The 15,214-nt window shown below is 39.1% G+C and overlaps 1 protein-coding gene across 17 annotated transcripts in view; it reads right to left on the bottom strand.

The window, feature by feature from the left end:
• Positions 1–15,214, bottom strand: part of DMD (dystrophin) — a 2,551,447-nt gene that overhangs the window by 1,475,170 nt on the left and 1,061,063 nt on the right. For all 17 annotated transcript variants that reach the window (XM_067023689.1, XM_067023685.1, XM_067023692.1 and 14 more), the window contains 2 exons: positions 13,488–13,589; positions 13,252–13,359 (listed from right to left, as the gene is read on the bottom strand). In XM_067023689.1, the coding sequence (XP_066879790.1) occupies positions 13,252–13,359; positions 13,488–13,589 (210 nt within the window). The remainder of the gene's footprint in view (positions 1–13,251; positions 13,360–13,487; positions 13,590–15,214) is intronic.

Here is a 15,214-nt window from a genome sequence, read left to right as displayed (position 1 = left end):
AGCACTTAGTGAACATTACAAAAATAAAGGGGAAATTCGCCATTAAGGAATACAATTAGGGAAAATAACTCAAGGTAAAATAAAAACAGCATTATTATAAAACTGTGGAATTATCAAATCAATATATTTTTACCTAAATCTGTATGACAAAAACACTGTAATAACCAAGGCTTCTATCTAGTAAATTCTAGATGTGTGTTTGTCAAATGGTGATGGCAAGATAGTAGTTCTACCTCAGTTTGTTTCCCCTTGTTGGCTCTGGGCCAACCTCTCTCTTTCTCTCCCAATCTTTCTTCCTCTTATAATCTCTCAGTTCCTGAAATACTCTCCCACCATAACTAAGAGAGGGAGAAAACAGGAAATCCATGGTGGTGCCAGATACATTGCATCATAGTAATGAACTGCCTTCTCCCATCTATCCTTGGAGAGCAATTATTCTAAGCTTGGATTTTGTGTGTTTATATCAAATAATTATGATTTAATTGTTACTAATATTTAGAGTATAAAAAAAGTCTTTCTGCATATCAAGAAATGATTACAGATCTTTGACTGCCAGAGAACGAGAGAATTCTAGCAAACTCAGGAGGCAAAAAGAAGGTCTAGAAAACATGTACAAGGCAGAGGTCAACTAGGATTTTAAAAGAATAAATATAATTTATTTTCATAGAAGTGAGGCACCTGGACATACCTCTCATGGTAAGCAGGAAAGTACAGCCAATAAATCAGATTGGACAGCAGTAGAAATGGGCAAGAAACAGATAAACTGCTCAAGAAGACAGAATAAACATGTTCTATCTGGTCAAGGTTAGATGATTTGAAGTGAAAAGAGAACACAAACTTACAAAACGCCCAGAAAGTCTTCACCCTATTCTCATCAGACGTATGCTTCAGAGTAATGCCAAGGCAATTTCTCTTAAACTGGCAAAACTGAATTCTGTACCTATTTTATGTGTAGTTATTTGTCCATACGTAAGAAGTACTGCAATTCTTTCTAATCACCTATTGTTGTATTTCGGTAGATTGATCCACTGTGGGGGCTTCTCAACTTGAGAAAATGTCAGAATCACCAGGAAGGCTTGTTAACTGAAAGATTGCCGGGCCCTACACTTCCAGAGTTTCTGAATCAGTAGGTCTGGGATGGGGCCAAAGAATTTGCATTTCTAACAAGTTCCCAGGTGATGCTGCTAGTCTAAGGACCACACTTCGAGAACCACTGATACTATCTGGATGAATTCTTTGAGGGTGATCACAGGAGATGAGGTCAAGGTAGCAAGTCCTGGTGAAACAGCACTGTCAACAGGGACTTGCCAAGCTCCCATAAGCACTCTGTCCCTGCCATCTGATCTCACAGACACTTGACAGTGACCTAATTCCACAGTACTCCTGCAGCCCCTGCACACCATCCTCTCTTTTGTCAAGTTTCCCAGAGTTGTCCTTCCCTGGCAGATGCCACGAATCCTCACAGCAACAGTACTCTTCCCCAGGAACATATTTCTTGTAGGTTTGGGCCTTCCCATGATAACCTACTTGATTCTGCAAGTCTTAGAATTCACCTCAGTTTCTTCTGTCCTTTTCTTTTTATTCTTTACACCAAACAAAACCTCAATTTAGATGACAGAAAAATAAAAGACTGACATGATTTGGACAAAATGATGTATCAGGAGGAATGAAATACATGACTCCTCATCCCCCACCTCAAATGAAAAGTAGGAGAAAATCCCATGGGTTATTAGTGATAATATTTCAAAACAAATTACACTGATTGTAAATAAAAGAGAGTTTTAGCATACTGTATCTATACCTAGGTATGTAGTAGGAAATGGTGACAGATGGTACCTGTTTTGGGTCTCAGATTGTGACATATTTTAATGAACATTAAATTCTTATTCACTGCCTGAGTCAGCAGGGGAATTTTACCTCAAATTCTAGACCAGCTGTCAGGTTTTGTTAATTGGTTTAAACTATCAAACGGTAAGACTTATACAAAACATATTTTCACTTTGTTCACAAGTAAGGTGACATAATTTGAATTTTAATCATATTGGAAAATTACTGAGACTATGCTAAGAGAGCATTTTCATGGCCCTGAAGCTAGTAACGTCTTTTACTTACAAAAATGTCAACACAGTGGCACATGATTGTTTGAAACAAAATTTTTCAACTGCAGTTATTTTCCATCAAGGAATCAAATGTGATGAGGAGCTCTGAAATAGCTTTAAAGTCTTGGACCTGGGTCTGGATATCTTGGTGCTCATTTTAACTCTGCCACTAATCTTTTGTGATACTGTATCTGTGCAATGTGTTTTCTCCTGAGCCTCAATTTCCTCTTCTAAAATAACCTAGTCTGTCTCCTCGTTTTCACGCCCAGGGCTCCTTAGTTCAGTTCTTCTAATTGGCCTCCTTACTACCAAAAGTCTTACTACCAAAGAGCATTCCAAAAATGTAAACATGATTGTTATTCAACTCCCAATGGCTCCACACTAGCTGAAGAACAAAATTACAAATGTGATCATTGATATTTTTGCACTGTTTGAAACATAGATTACTTTTCTAAAATCTATCTTTAGTAGTCACATCACTCAAAAAGACATACCTTGTGTGAGGAATGATTTCCTATCAACAATAAGCTAGCGTGTAATAACAAGTAATACCTACGTGAATCCATCTTAAATTAAAAGCCTATACAGGAGGAGGAGCTTCAAGATGGCAGAAGAGTAAGACGCGGAGATCACCTGCCTCCCCACAAATACATCAGAAATACATCTACATGTGGAACAACTCCTATAGAACACCTACTGAACGCTGGCAGAAGACCTCATACCTCCCAAAAGGCAAGAAACTCCCCCACATACCTGGGTAGGGTAAAAGAAAAAGGAATAAACAGAGACAAAAGAATAGGGACGGGACCTGCACCAGTGGGAGGGAGCTGTGAAGGAGGCATGGTTTCCACACACAAGAAGCCCCTTCATGGGCAGAGACTGCGGGTGGCGGACGGGGCAGCTTCAGAGCCACGGAGGAGAGTGCAGCCACATGGGTGCAGAGGGCAAAGCAGAGAGATTCCCGCACAGAGGATCAGTGCCGACCAGTACTCACCAGCCCAAGAGGCTTGTCTGCTCACCTACGGGGACGGGCGGGGGCTGGGAGCTGAGGCTCAGGCTTCTGAGGTCCGATCCCAGGAAGAGGACTGGGGTTGGCTGCGTGAACACAGCCTGAAGGGGCTACTGCACCATGGCTAGCCGGGAGGGAGTCCGGGAAAGTCTGGAGCTGCCGAAGAGGCAAGACACTTTTTCTTGCCTCTTTGTTTCCTGGTGCGCGAGGAGAGGGGATTAAGAGCGCTACTTAAAGGAGCTCCAGAGACGGGTGCGAGCCGCGGCTATTAGCGCGGACCACAGAGACGGGCATGACATGCTAAGGCTGCTGCTGCTACCACAAAGAAGCCTGTGTGCAAGCACAGGTCACTATCCGCACCTCCCCTCCGGAGAGCCTGTGCAGCCGGCCACTGCCAGGGTCCCGTGATCCACGGACAACTTCCCCTGGAGAACACACGGCGCACCTAAGGCCGGTGTACCGTCATGCCGGCCTCTGCCACCGCAGGCTCACCTGGTATCCGAACCCCTCCCTCCCGCTGGCCTGAGTGACCCAGAGCCCCCGAATCAGCTGCTCCTTTAACCCCGTCCTGTCTGAGCGAAGAACAGACGCCCTCAGGCGACCTACAGGCAGAGGCGGGGCCAAATCCAAAGCTGAACCACAGCAGCTGTGCAAACAAAGAAGAGAAAGGGAAATCTCTCCAGCAGCCTCAGGAGCTGCGGATTCAACCTCCACAATCAACTAGATGTATGCTGCATCTGTGGAATACCTGAATAGACAACGAATCATCTCAAAATTGAGGGAGTGGACTTTGGGAGCAACTATATATATATTTCCCTTTTTCTCTTTTTGTGAGTGTGTATGTGTATGCTTCTCTGTGTGATTTTGTCGGTATAGCTTTGCTTTTACCATTTGTCCTAGGGTGCTGCCTGTCCATTTTTCTTTTTTTATTACTTAAAAAAATTGTTTTGCTTAATAATTTTTTATTATAACAACTTTATTTTATTTTATTATACTTTATTTTATTTTATCTTCTTTCTTTCTCTCTCTCTCTCTCTCCCTCCCTCCCTCCCTCCCTCTCTCTCTCTCTCTCTCTTTCTTTCTTTTTCTTCTCCCTTTTATTCTGAGCAGTGTGGAGGACAGGCTCTTGGTGCTCCAGCGAGGCATCAGGGCTGTGCCACTGAGGTAGGAGAGCCAAGTTCAGGACACTGGTCCACAAGAGACCTCCCAGCTCCACATAATATCACAAGGTGAAAATCTCCCAGAGATCTCCATCTAAACGCCAAGACCCAGCTCCACTCAATGACCAGAAAGCTACAGTGCTGTACACCCTATGCCAAACAACTAGCAAGTCAGGAACACAACCCCATCCATTAGCAGAGAGGCAGCCTAAAATCATAATAAGGCCACAGACACCCCAAAACACACCACCAGACGTGGACCTATAGACGAGAAAGACAAGATCTAGCCTCATCCACCAGAACACAGGCACTAGTCCCCTCCACCAGGAAGCCTACAAACCCACTGAACCAACCTTAGCCACTGAGGACAGAAACCAAAAAAAACGGAAACTACGAACCTGCAGACTGCAAAAAGGAGACCCCAAACACAGTAAGTTAAGCAAAATGAGAAGACAGAGAAACACATAGCAGATGAAGGAGCAAGGCAAAAACCCACCAGACCTAACAAATGAAGAGGAAATAGGCAGTCTACCTGAAAAAGAAATCAGAGTAATAATAGTAAATATGATCCAAAATCTTACAAATAGAATGGAGAAAATACAAGAAGCATTTAACAAGGACCTAGAAGAACTAAACAGCAAACAAACAGAGATGAACAACAAAATAAATGAAATAAAAATTCTCTAGAAGGGATCAATAGCAGAATAACTGAGGCAGAAGAATGGAAAAGTGACCTGGAAGACAAAATAGTGGAAATAACTACTGCAGAGCACAATAAAGAAAAAAGAATGAAAAGAATTGAGGACAGTCTCAGAGACCTCTGGGACAACATTAAAAGTACCAACATTCGAATTCTAGGGGTCCCAGAAGAAGAAGAGAAAGAGACTGAGAAAATATTTGAAGAGATTACAGTTGAAAACTTCCCTAATATAGGAAAGGAAATAGTCAATCAAGTCCAGGAAGCACAGAGAGTCCCATACAAGATAAATCCAAGAAGAAACACGCCAAGACACATACTAATCAAACTATCAAAAATTAAATACACAGAACAAATATTAAAAGCAGCAAGGGAAAAACAACAAGTAACACATAAGTGCATCCCCATAAGGTTAACAGCTGATCTTTCAGCAGAAAGTCTGCAAGCCAGAAGGCAGTGGCAGGACATATTTAAAGTGATGAAAGAGGAAAAACCTACAACCAAGATGACTCTACCCAGCAAGGAATTCATTCAGATTTGAAGGAGAAATTAAAAGCTTTACAGACAAGCAAAAGCTAAGAGAATTCAGCACCACCAAACCAGCTTTACAACAAATGCTAAAGGAACTTCTCTAGACAGGAAACACAAGACAAGGAAAAGACCTACAATAACAAACCCAAAACAATTAAGAAAATGGTAATAGGAACATACATATCGATAATTACCTTATATGTAAATAGATTAAATGCTTCAACCAAAAGACATAGACTGGCTGAATGGATACAAAAACAAGACCCATATATATGCTGTCTACAAGAGACCCAATTCAGACCTAGGCACACATACAGACTGAAAATGAGGGGATGGAAAATAATATGCCATGCAAATGGAAATCAAAACAAAGCTGGAGTAGCAATTCTCATATCAGATGAAACAGACTTTAAAACAAAGACTATTACAAGAGACAAAGGATGACACTGCATAATGATCAAGGGATCAATCCAGAAGAATATATAACAATTGTAAATATTTATGCACCCCACATCGGGGCACCGCAATACATAAGGAAAATACTAACAGCCATAAAAGGGGAAATCGACATACGAGGGGACATTAACACCCTACTTTCACCAAAGGACAGATCATCCAAAATGAAAATAAATAAGGAAACACAAGCTTTACATGATACATTAAACAAGATGGACTTAACTGATATTTATAGGACATTCCATCCAAAAACAACAGAATACACATTCTTCTCAAGTGCTCATGGAACATTCTCCAAGATAGATCATATCTTGGGTCACAAATCAAGCCTTGGTAAATTTATGAAAATTGAAATCATATCAAGCATCTTTTCCGACTACAACGCTCTGAGACTAGATATCAATTACAGGAAAAAAAATATGTAAGAAATACAGACACATGCAGACTAAACAACACACTACTTAATAACCAAGAGATCACTGAAGAAATCAAAGAGGAAATCAAAAAATACCTAGAAACAAATGACAATGAAAACACAACCATCCAAAACCTATGGGATGCAGCAAAAGCAGTTCTAAGAGGGAAGTTTATAGCTATACAAGCCTACCTTAAGAAACAAGAAACATCTCAAATAAACAACCTAACCTTACATCTAAAGCAATTAGAGAAAGAAGAATAAAAAAAACCCCAAAGTTAGCAGAAGGAAAGAAATCATAAAGATCAGATCAGAAATAAATGAAAAAGATATGAAGGAAATGATAGCAAAGGACAATAAAACTAAAAGCTGGTTCTTTGAGAAGATAAACAAAATTGGTAAACCATTAGCCAGAATTATCAAGAATAAAAGGGAGAAGACTCAAATCAATAGAATTAGAAATGAAAAAGGAGATGTAACAACTGACACTGCAGAAATACAAAAGATTATTAGAGATTACTACAAGCAACTCTATGCCAATAAAATGGACAACCTGGAAGAAATGGACAAATTCTTAGAAATGCACAACCTGCCGAGACTGAACCAGGAAAAAATAGAAAATATGAACCGACCAATCACAAGCACTGAAACTAACTGTGATTAAAAATCTTCCAATAAGGGGTCCCTGGTGACACAGTGGTTGAGACTCTGCCTGATGATGCAGGGAACATGGGTTCGTGCCCCAGTCCAGAAAGATCCCACATGCCACGGAGTGGCTGGGCCCGTGAGCCATGGCCGCTGAGCCTGTGCGTCCAGAGCCTGTGCTCCCCAATGGGAGAGGCCACAACAGTGAGACTCCCACGTACCATAAAAAAAAAAAAAAACAACTTCCAATAAACAAAAGCCCAGGACCAGATGGCTTCACAGGTGAATTCTATCAAACATTTAGAGAAGAGCTAACACCTATCCTTGTCAAACTCTTCCAAAATATAGCAGAGGGAGGAACACTCCCAAACTCATTCTACAAGGCCAACATCACTCTGATACCAAAACCAGACAAAGATGTCACAAGGAAAGAAAAGTACAGGCCAATATCACTGATGAACATAGATGCAAAAATCCTCAACAAAATACTAGCAAACAGAATCCAACAGCACATTAAAAGGATCATACACCATGATTAAGTGGCTTTATCCCAGGAATGCAAGGAATCTTCAATATATGCAAATCAATCAATGTGATACACCATATTAACAAATTGAAGGAGAAAACCATATGATCATCTCAATCAATGCAGAAAATGCTTTTGACAAAATTCAACACCCATTTATGATAAAATCCCTCCAAAAAGTAGGCATAGAGGGAAATTTCCTCAACATAATACAGGCCATATATGACAAACCCACAGCCAACATCATTCTCAATGGTGAAAAACTGAAACCATTTCCACTAAGATCAGGAACAAGACAAGGTTGCCCACTCTCACCACTCTTATTCAACACAGTTTTGGAAGTTTTAGCCACAGCAATCAGAAAAGACAAAGAAATAAAAGTAATCCAAACTGGAAAAGAAGTAAAGCTGTCACTGTTTGCAGATGACATGATACTATACACAGAGAATTCTAAAGATGCTACCAGAAAACTACTAGAGCTAATCAATGAATTTGGTAAAGTAGCAGGATACAAAATTAATGCACAGAAATCTCTTGCATTCCTATACACTAATGATGAAAATTCTGAAAGAGAAATTAAGAAAACACTCCGATTTACCACTGCAACAAAAAGAATAAAATATCTAGGAATAACCCTACCTAAAGAGACAAAAGACCTGTATGCAGAAAATTATAAGACACTGATGAAAGAAATTAAAGATGATACAAATACATGGAGAGGTATACCATGTTCTTGGATTGGAAGAATCAACACTGTGAAAATGACTCTACTACTCAAAGCAATGTACAGATTCAATGCAATCCCTATCAAACTACCACTGGCATTTTTCACAGAACTAGAGCAAAAAATTTCACATTTGTATGGAACCACAAAAGACCCCAAATAACCGGATAGAAAGCCCAGAGATAAACCCACACACATATCATCACCTTATCTTTGATAAAGGAGGCAAGAATACACAATGGAGAAAAGATAGCCTCTTCAATAAGTGGTGCTGGGAAAACTGGACAGCTACATGTAAAAGAATGAAATTAGAACCCTCCCTAACACCATACACAAAAATAAACTCAAAATGGATTAAAGACCTAAATTTAAGGCCAGACACCATCAAACTCTTATAGTAAAACATAGGCAGAACACTCTATGACATAAATCACAGCAAGATCCTTTTTGACCCACCTCCTAGACAAATGGAAATAAAAACAAAAATAAACAAATGGGGGCTTCCCTAGTGGCGCAGTGATTGAGAGTCTGCCTGCCGATGCAGGGTGCACGGGTTCGTGCCCTGGTCTGTGAGGATCCTGCATGCTGCGGAGTGGCTGGGCCCGTGAGCCATGGCCGCTGAGCCTGAGTGTCCGGAGTCTGTGCTCCACGGCGGGAGAGGCCACAGCAGGGAGAGGCCCGCGTACCACAAAAAATAAATAAAATAAATAAAATAAAATAAACCAATGGGACCTAATGAAACTTAAAAGCTTTTGCACAGAAAAGGAAACCATAAACAAGACGAAAAGACAACCCTCAGATTGGGAGAAAATATTTGCAAATGAAGCAACGGGCAAAGGAATAATCTCCAAAACATACAAGCAACTCCTGCAGCTCAATATCAAAAAAACAAAGAACGCAATCCAAAAATGGGCAGAAGACCTAAACAGACATTTCTCCAAAGAAGATATACAGATTGCCAACAAATACATGAAAGAATGCTCAAATCATTAATCATTAGAGAAATACAAATCACAACTACAATGAGATATCATCTCACACTGGTCAGAACGGCCATCATCAAAAAATCTACAAACAATAAAGGCTGGAGAGGGTGTGGAGAAAAGGGAACCCTCTTGCACTGTTGGTGGGAATGTAAATTGATACAGCCGCTATGGAGAACAGTATGGAGGTTCCTTAAAAAACTACAAATAGAACTACCATACGACCCAGCAATCCCACTACTGGGCATATACCCTGAGAAAACCATAATTCAAAAAGGCACATGCACCCCAATGTTCATTGCAGCACTATTTACAATAGCCAGGTCATGGAAGCAACCTAAGCGTCCATCAACAGATGAATGGATAAAGAAGATGTGGCACATATATACAATGGAATATTACTCTGCCATAAAAAGGAAGGAAACTGAGTTATTTGTAGTGAGGTGGATGAACCTAGAGTCTATCATATAGAGTAAGTAAGCCAGAAAGAGAAAAACAAATACCGTATGCTAACACATATATATGGAATCTTAAAAAAAAATTGGTCATGAAGAACCTAGGGGCAAGACGAGAGTAAAGATGCGGACCTACTAGAGAATGGACTTGAGGACATGGGGAGAGGGAAGGGTAAGCTGGGACAAAGTGAGAGAGTGGCATGGACATGTATACACTACCAAACGTAAAATAGCTAGCTAGTGGGAAGCAGCCGCATAGCACAGGCAGATCAGCTCGGTGCTTTGTGACCACCTAGAGGGGTGGGAGGGAGGGAGATACAAGAGGGAAGATATATGGGGACATATGTATATGTATAACTGATTCACTTTGTTATAAAGCAGAAACTAACACACCATTGTAAAGCAATTATACTCCAACAAAGATGTGAAAAAATAAAAAAATAATAATAAAATAAAATCCATTGTTTTTAGGAAAAAAAAACCTATAGAAAATTAGTTAACTCTGGAGCAAAACATGCATGATACAAATAAATATTTGCTAAAATGGTATGAATTTAACTGGGGAGATGTATTTAAGATTAGCTTTAAATAAATGATTTAATTATTATGATGTATAATACATCATATCAATACAGACATAAATAGGTTAATTTAGGTCAAGTTATGAGATATTATTTACAGTAGACCTTTGTTTTATATTAGAGTTAACATCAAGTTAGCATTTACTAGAATTGATGAAAAATCAAAAAGAAATTATGCAATATTTTATTTGAAAAATCAAGCTCTTAATATTAGATTTTCCTCTCCCTTACTGGGAAATAACAAAATTCACAGTGGAAGAGAAGCTTTGGAGATCTTTTTTAATCCCATAAGGTTCAACTCACACTGAAACGTCTCAGTGAAGCCTGCTGTCTTCTTATTGCCAAAGTTCATTAATTCCTCAAAACACACAACACAGGCACTATAATCAATGCCATTTGGTTTGCTTTAATGTTTTCCTTGTTTTCCAAACCAGGATATAAGCCCCTTCTATGTGAGCATAATCATCTCTTGTGCTTCTCTTTATATATCTCAGAGAATCTACTTAAGCTTACTTTAGACTCATTAGACTTATTAAACTTAAGTTTACTTTAGAATTATACTGTTCAGAACTTTATGGAACATTCACAAGTACTTCTTAGTGCTACCTTTTAATTTTTAATGAAATCTTATTCCAGGTATGCTATACTTTTTCAAGAGTACAATTCTGTTTCAAAAAACAAAGTTGAAACTTTACCCATATATTATGAAATTAATGTTTCTATCCCTCCAAAATTCGTATTTTGAAGGAATAACCTCCCACTGTGATATTAGGAGGTGGAGCTTTTGGGAGATAATTAGGCTTAGATGAGGTCATGAGAGTAAGGCCCCCATGCTAGGATTAATGCCCTTATAAAAAGAGGAAGTGACACCAGAGCTTCCTCTATTTTGCTATGTGAGGATACAGCAAGAAGGTGCTGTCTGGAAGATAGGAAGAGGGCCCTCACCAAGAATCAAATCTTCCAGCACCTTGATCTTTTGCTTCCCAGCTTTCAGCACTGTAAGAAATAAATATCTACTGTTAAGCCACCAGTCTGTGGCATTTTGTTATAGTAGCCCAAGCAGACTAGGACAGGAACTGGGACCAAGAACTGGTGCGCTCTTGTAACAAATACCTGAAAATGCAGAAAGAGCTTTGGACTGGTTAATGGGTAGAGGGTGGAAAAGTTCTGAGGTGCATGTTAGAAAAAGCCAAGATTGCCATGAAGATACTCTAAAGGGTAATTCTGGTGAGGACTCAGAAAAGAGAAGAGCTGGAAAGAAAGTTTCCATCTTCTTAGAGAATACATAAATAATCATGAACAGAATCCTGGTATAAATATGGATGGTAAAGGCCATTCTGATGAAGCCTCAGATGGAAATAAGGAACATATCGGACAAAGGAGATGATCCTTGTTATAAAGTTGCAAAGAACTTGACTGAACTGTGTTAATGTTCTAGTATTTTGTGGAAGGTAGAACTTGTGAGTGATGAAATTGGATATTTACCTAAGAAATTTGATGTCTTTAGATATCTAAGCCAAGTGTGGAAGGAACAGCATGGTTTCTCCTGAATGCTTATGGTAAAATGCAAGAAGAGAGAAACTGATTGAAGAAGGAACTGTTAAGCAAAAAGGAACCAGAACTCGTGGATTTCGAAAATTCTCAGCCTATGCATATTACAAAAAATGAGAAAGCACAGTTCAGAAGAGAACAGTAAGGGTGTGGTTGATTCACCATTTGATAAGGAGATTAGTGTGGGTGTGAACCAGAGACCTAATCAGCCATCTCATCAGAAGCCCAGGATACAGATGGGATTATACCAGCAGAAACTGCCAGCTAGGACTAATGGAAACAAAGAAAACTGGAAGGATTGAAGGAAGGCTGTGAATATGTGCTATTCCTCAAGAAGAGGGCAAAACAATAGAGGTGATTCAGAGATCATCAGAGCTGCCACCCCCACTACAGGCCCAGGAGGCGGGGCTGGTTCCTCCTGGGCTTCAAAGGGTGGGGCCACCTCTCAAGTTTGGGATGCCCCCACCCAGTGCCTCAGGAGCAGCAATCACAGGAAGTCCTGTAGGTGGGGCTGCTGCAGAGAGCCATGGGGGCATGAAGTGCCCTGTGAAGCTGAAGAGGCAAGGCCATCTTGTGGAATCCTGGGGGTGATGTTGCCACTCCAGTGGTCCTGCAGCGCAGAGAATCATTCTAAAGCAGGTTATTCTCATACCTTAAGATCTAATGGAACAGTTCTTACTATGCTTTAGACTTATTTGGGGCCCGTCACCCCTTCCTTCTTTCCTATTTCTCCCTTTTAGAATGGGAATGCCTATCCTACACCTGTCACACCACTGTATTTTGGAAGCACATAACTAGTCTGGTTTCACAGGTTCACTGTTGGACAATTCGGCCTCAGGATGAATTATACCTGGAGTCTTATTCATATCCGATTTAGGTAATGATGAGATTTTGGACTTTACACCGTACACTGTAGAGATGATGTTGGAACCAGTTAAGACTTTGGGGGCTATTCGTACGGAATGAATGTATTTTGCATGTGAAAAAGACATGAATTTTGGGAGTCCAGGGGTGTAATGATATGGACTGAATGATTGTGTCCACACAGAATTTATATGTTGAAATCCTACCTCCCATGGTATTAGGACATTGGGCCTTCCTTTGGGAGGTAATTAGGTTTAGATGAGGTTATGATGGTGAAGCTCCCATGCTGGGATTCATGTCCTTATAAGAAGAGACAGAGACACTAGAGTTTCTCTTTCCACTATGTGAGGACAGCAGCCTCAGCTCACTACAACATTATACCTTTCCCTATTTTAATTAAGAAAAGTAACAATATGGTATAATTGAATAGACTGATCTAAGCAAGAACAATGAATATTTCATTTAAGATTTGAAAGAATAGAAAGACCAAATAATGATGTTAGTATAAGCTATTGGGTTGTTTTTAAAGACTATTGAAAGCTAAAAAATACATACAGCCAGTTTTTGAAGACTTGATAACATTTCACTTTGCTCCTTAAAGCCAGTTGTGTGAATCTTGTTCACTTCATCTTCTTTTTCTGAAAGCCATGCACTAAAAAGGCACTGAAAGAAATCAAATAATTCCAAAAGAGAAAAAAAAAATTATTAAAGTACATCATTATATTTTTTCATTTATCCATTTGATATCTCTCCATGTCTTTCACTGATATAATATCCCCCACATGAGTCACCTGTTCTTCAGTAAAACGTTGCCATTTTAGAAGAATGTCTTGTAAAAGAACCCAGCGATCTTCTGTCCACCTACAGATGTTTGCCCACCGATCTCCCAGTACCTGGGGAAGAGAAAACCCACCACAACATCAGCAAACAATTAATTGTTAACTGAATTTTATTAAAAATAGCATGAATGATTTATAAAAGTATCTAACTTTGAGCCTCCTATTTATACCAGGAGTTGTAAAGAACACCCTGCCAGCTCCTGCTTATAATTAGATAAGCATTGTGCCTTTCATTTGTCGTTAGATTAGTTCACTCTTTGTTTCACCTTACATTGAAAAACAAAGATACTTAAAAGAATTCTGAGGCAGATATCACACCACTATTTGAAACATCTCCACAGTAAATGCAAGCAAAAATATAAATGTAGAATTAAAGAGGATTCTTCATTGATAATATGTAAAATGTGTATCTCTCTTAGGTCTGAAAATACATCCTAAAGAATAAAAGTCTGACTACTAAATAAGATGCCAAAAAAAGACTCTCATTTGAAGCAATCTTGTATAATTTGAATTGCTTAATGTCCTAACTGTAGAAGAAAATTAGTAGTGGCTTAACGTCATATCCACATGTGGATTTTTAAAGTTAACTGGATTATTATTACAAAGTTTTTTTTTTTTTTTTTTTTTTTTTTTTTTTTTTTTTTTTTTTTTGCGGTATGCGGGCCTCTCACTGTTGTGGCCTCTCCCGTTGCGAAGCACAGGCTCCGGACGCACAGGCCCAGCGGCCATGGCTCACGGGCCCAGCCGCGCCGCGGCATGTGGGATCCTCCCGGACCAGGGCACGAACCCGTGTCTCCTGCATCGGCAGGCGGACTCTCAACCACTGCGCCACCAGGGAAGCCCTACAAAGTATTTAAATTCACTATTTCTCTAAACTATTCTAGTGAGAAAACTGTAAGATTTCCTGAGTAATAGTTACCCTATCTTTAGCATGTCACTAATATCTATATGACACACTGTTTAAATATGTAATATAAACCAAGCACCAATGGTTTTTAGATGGAAAAAATATGTTGTGATGATTTCTGTGTAAAGGGGAGTGTTTTAAGAAAAGAAATGTATCATTAATTTCAACTCCATTAGGATGTACTTCAGAGCCAAAAATTTCAACTTTTTTGACTTTCTCATAAATTATAGAATTATTTTCCCATAGATATTGGATCTCTAGACCTAGAAGTATCTCAAAATATGGATGTCTTATTTTATATAGAATTAGAGCTAGAAACATGTTTGTAACTCATATTTTTTTTACTAATATACTCAAGTATCTACAATAAGCCTGATCATAATTTCTACCTTACTTGATGCTACATGTTTGGATTGATCCACCTAGAAAATTTTGATATATGATTCAAATAATACATGTGTAATAAGCATCATGGCAAAATCCATCTATTCCTAATTAATTCAGAGACCTATTTTTTTTAAAAATGTGTTTAATCTACCATCTTTTAAAAAAGGGAGTCTCATACATGGGTAAGGAGTAGGCAATAAACATTTTACTACAATATTAAAATGATCATGGACTCATATGCAGCTCAGTCACAGGTGAGTTTTCAATTTTTCTTCATAAATGTCAATAAAAATGTTATTGCTTTCAGCATAATGTAACTGATTTTTGTATTTTTTACACTTTCATTCTCTACTCTATTCCTTTTGAATTATGCTAGTTATGGCAG

Source organism: Kogia breviceps, chromosome X, assembly GCF_026419965.1.
Source record: "Kogia breviceps isolate mKogBre1 chromosome X, mKogBre1 haplotype 1, whole genome shotgun sequence".
In the NCBI taxonomy this organism is placed as follows: domain Eukaryota; kingdom Metazoa; phylum Chordata; class Mammalia; order Artiodactyla; family Physeteridae; genus Kogia; species Kogia breviceps.
This window is presented reverse-complemented; position numbering and strand designations above follow the sequence as displayed.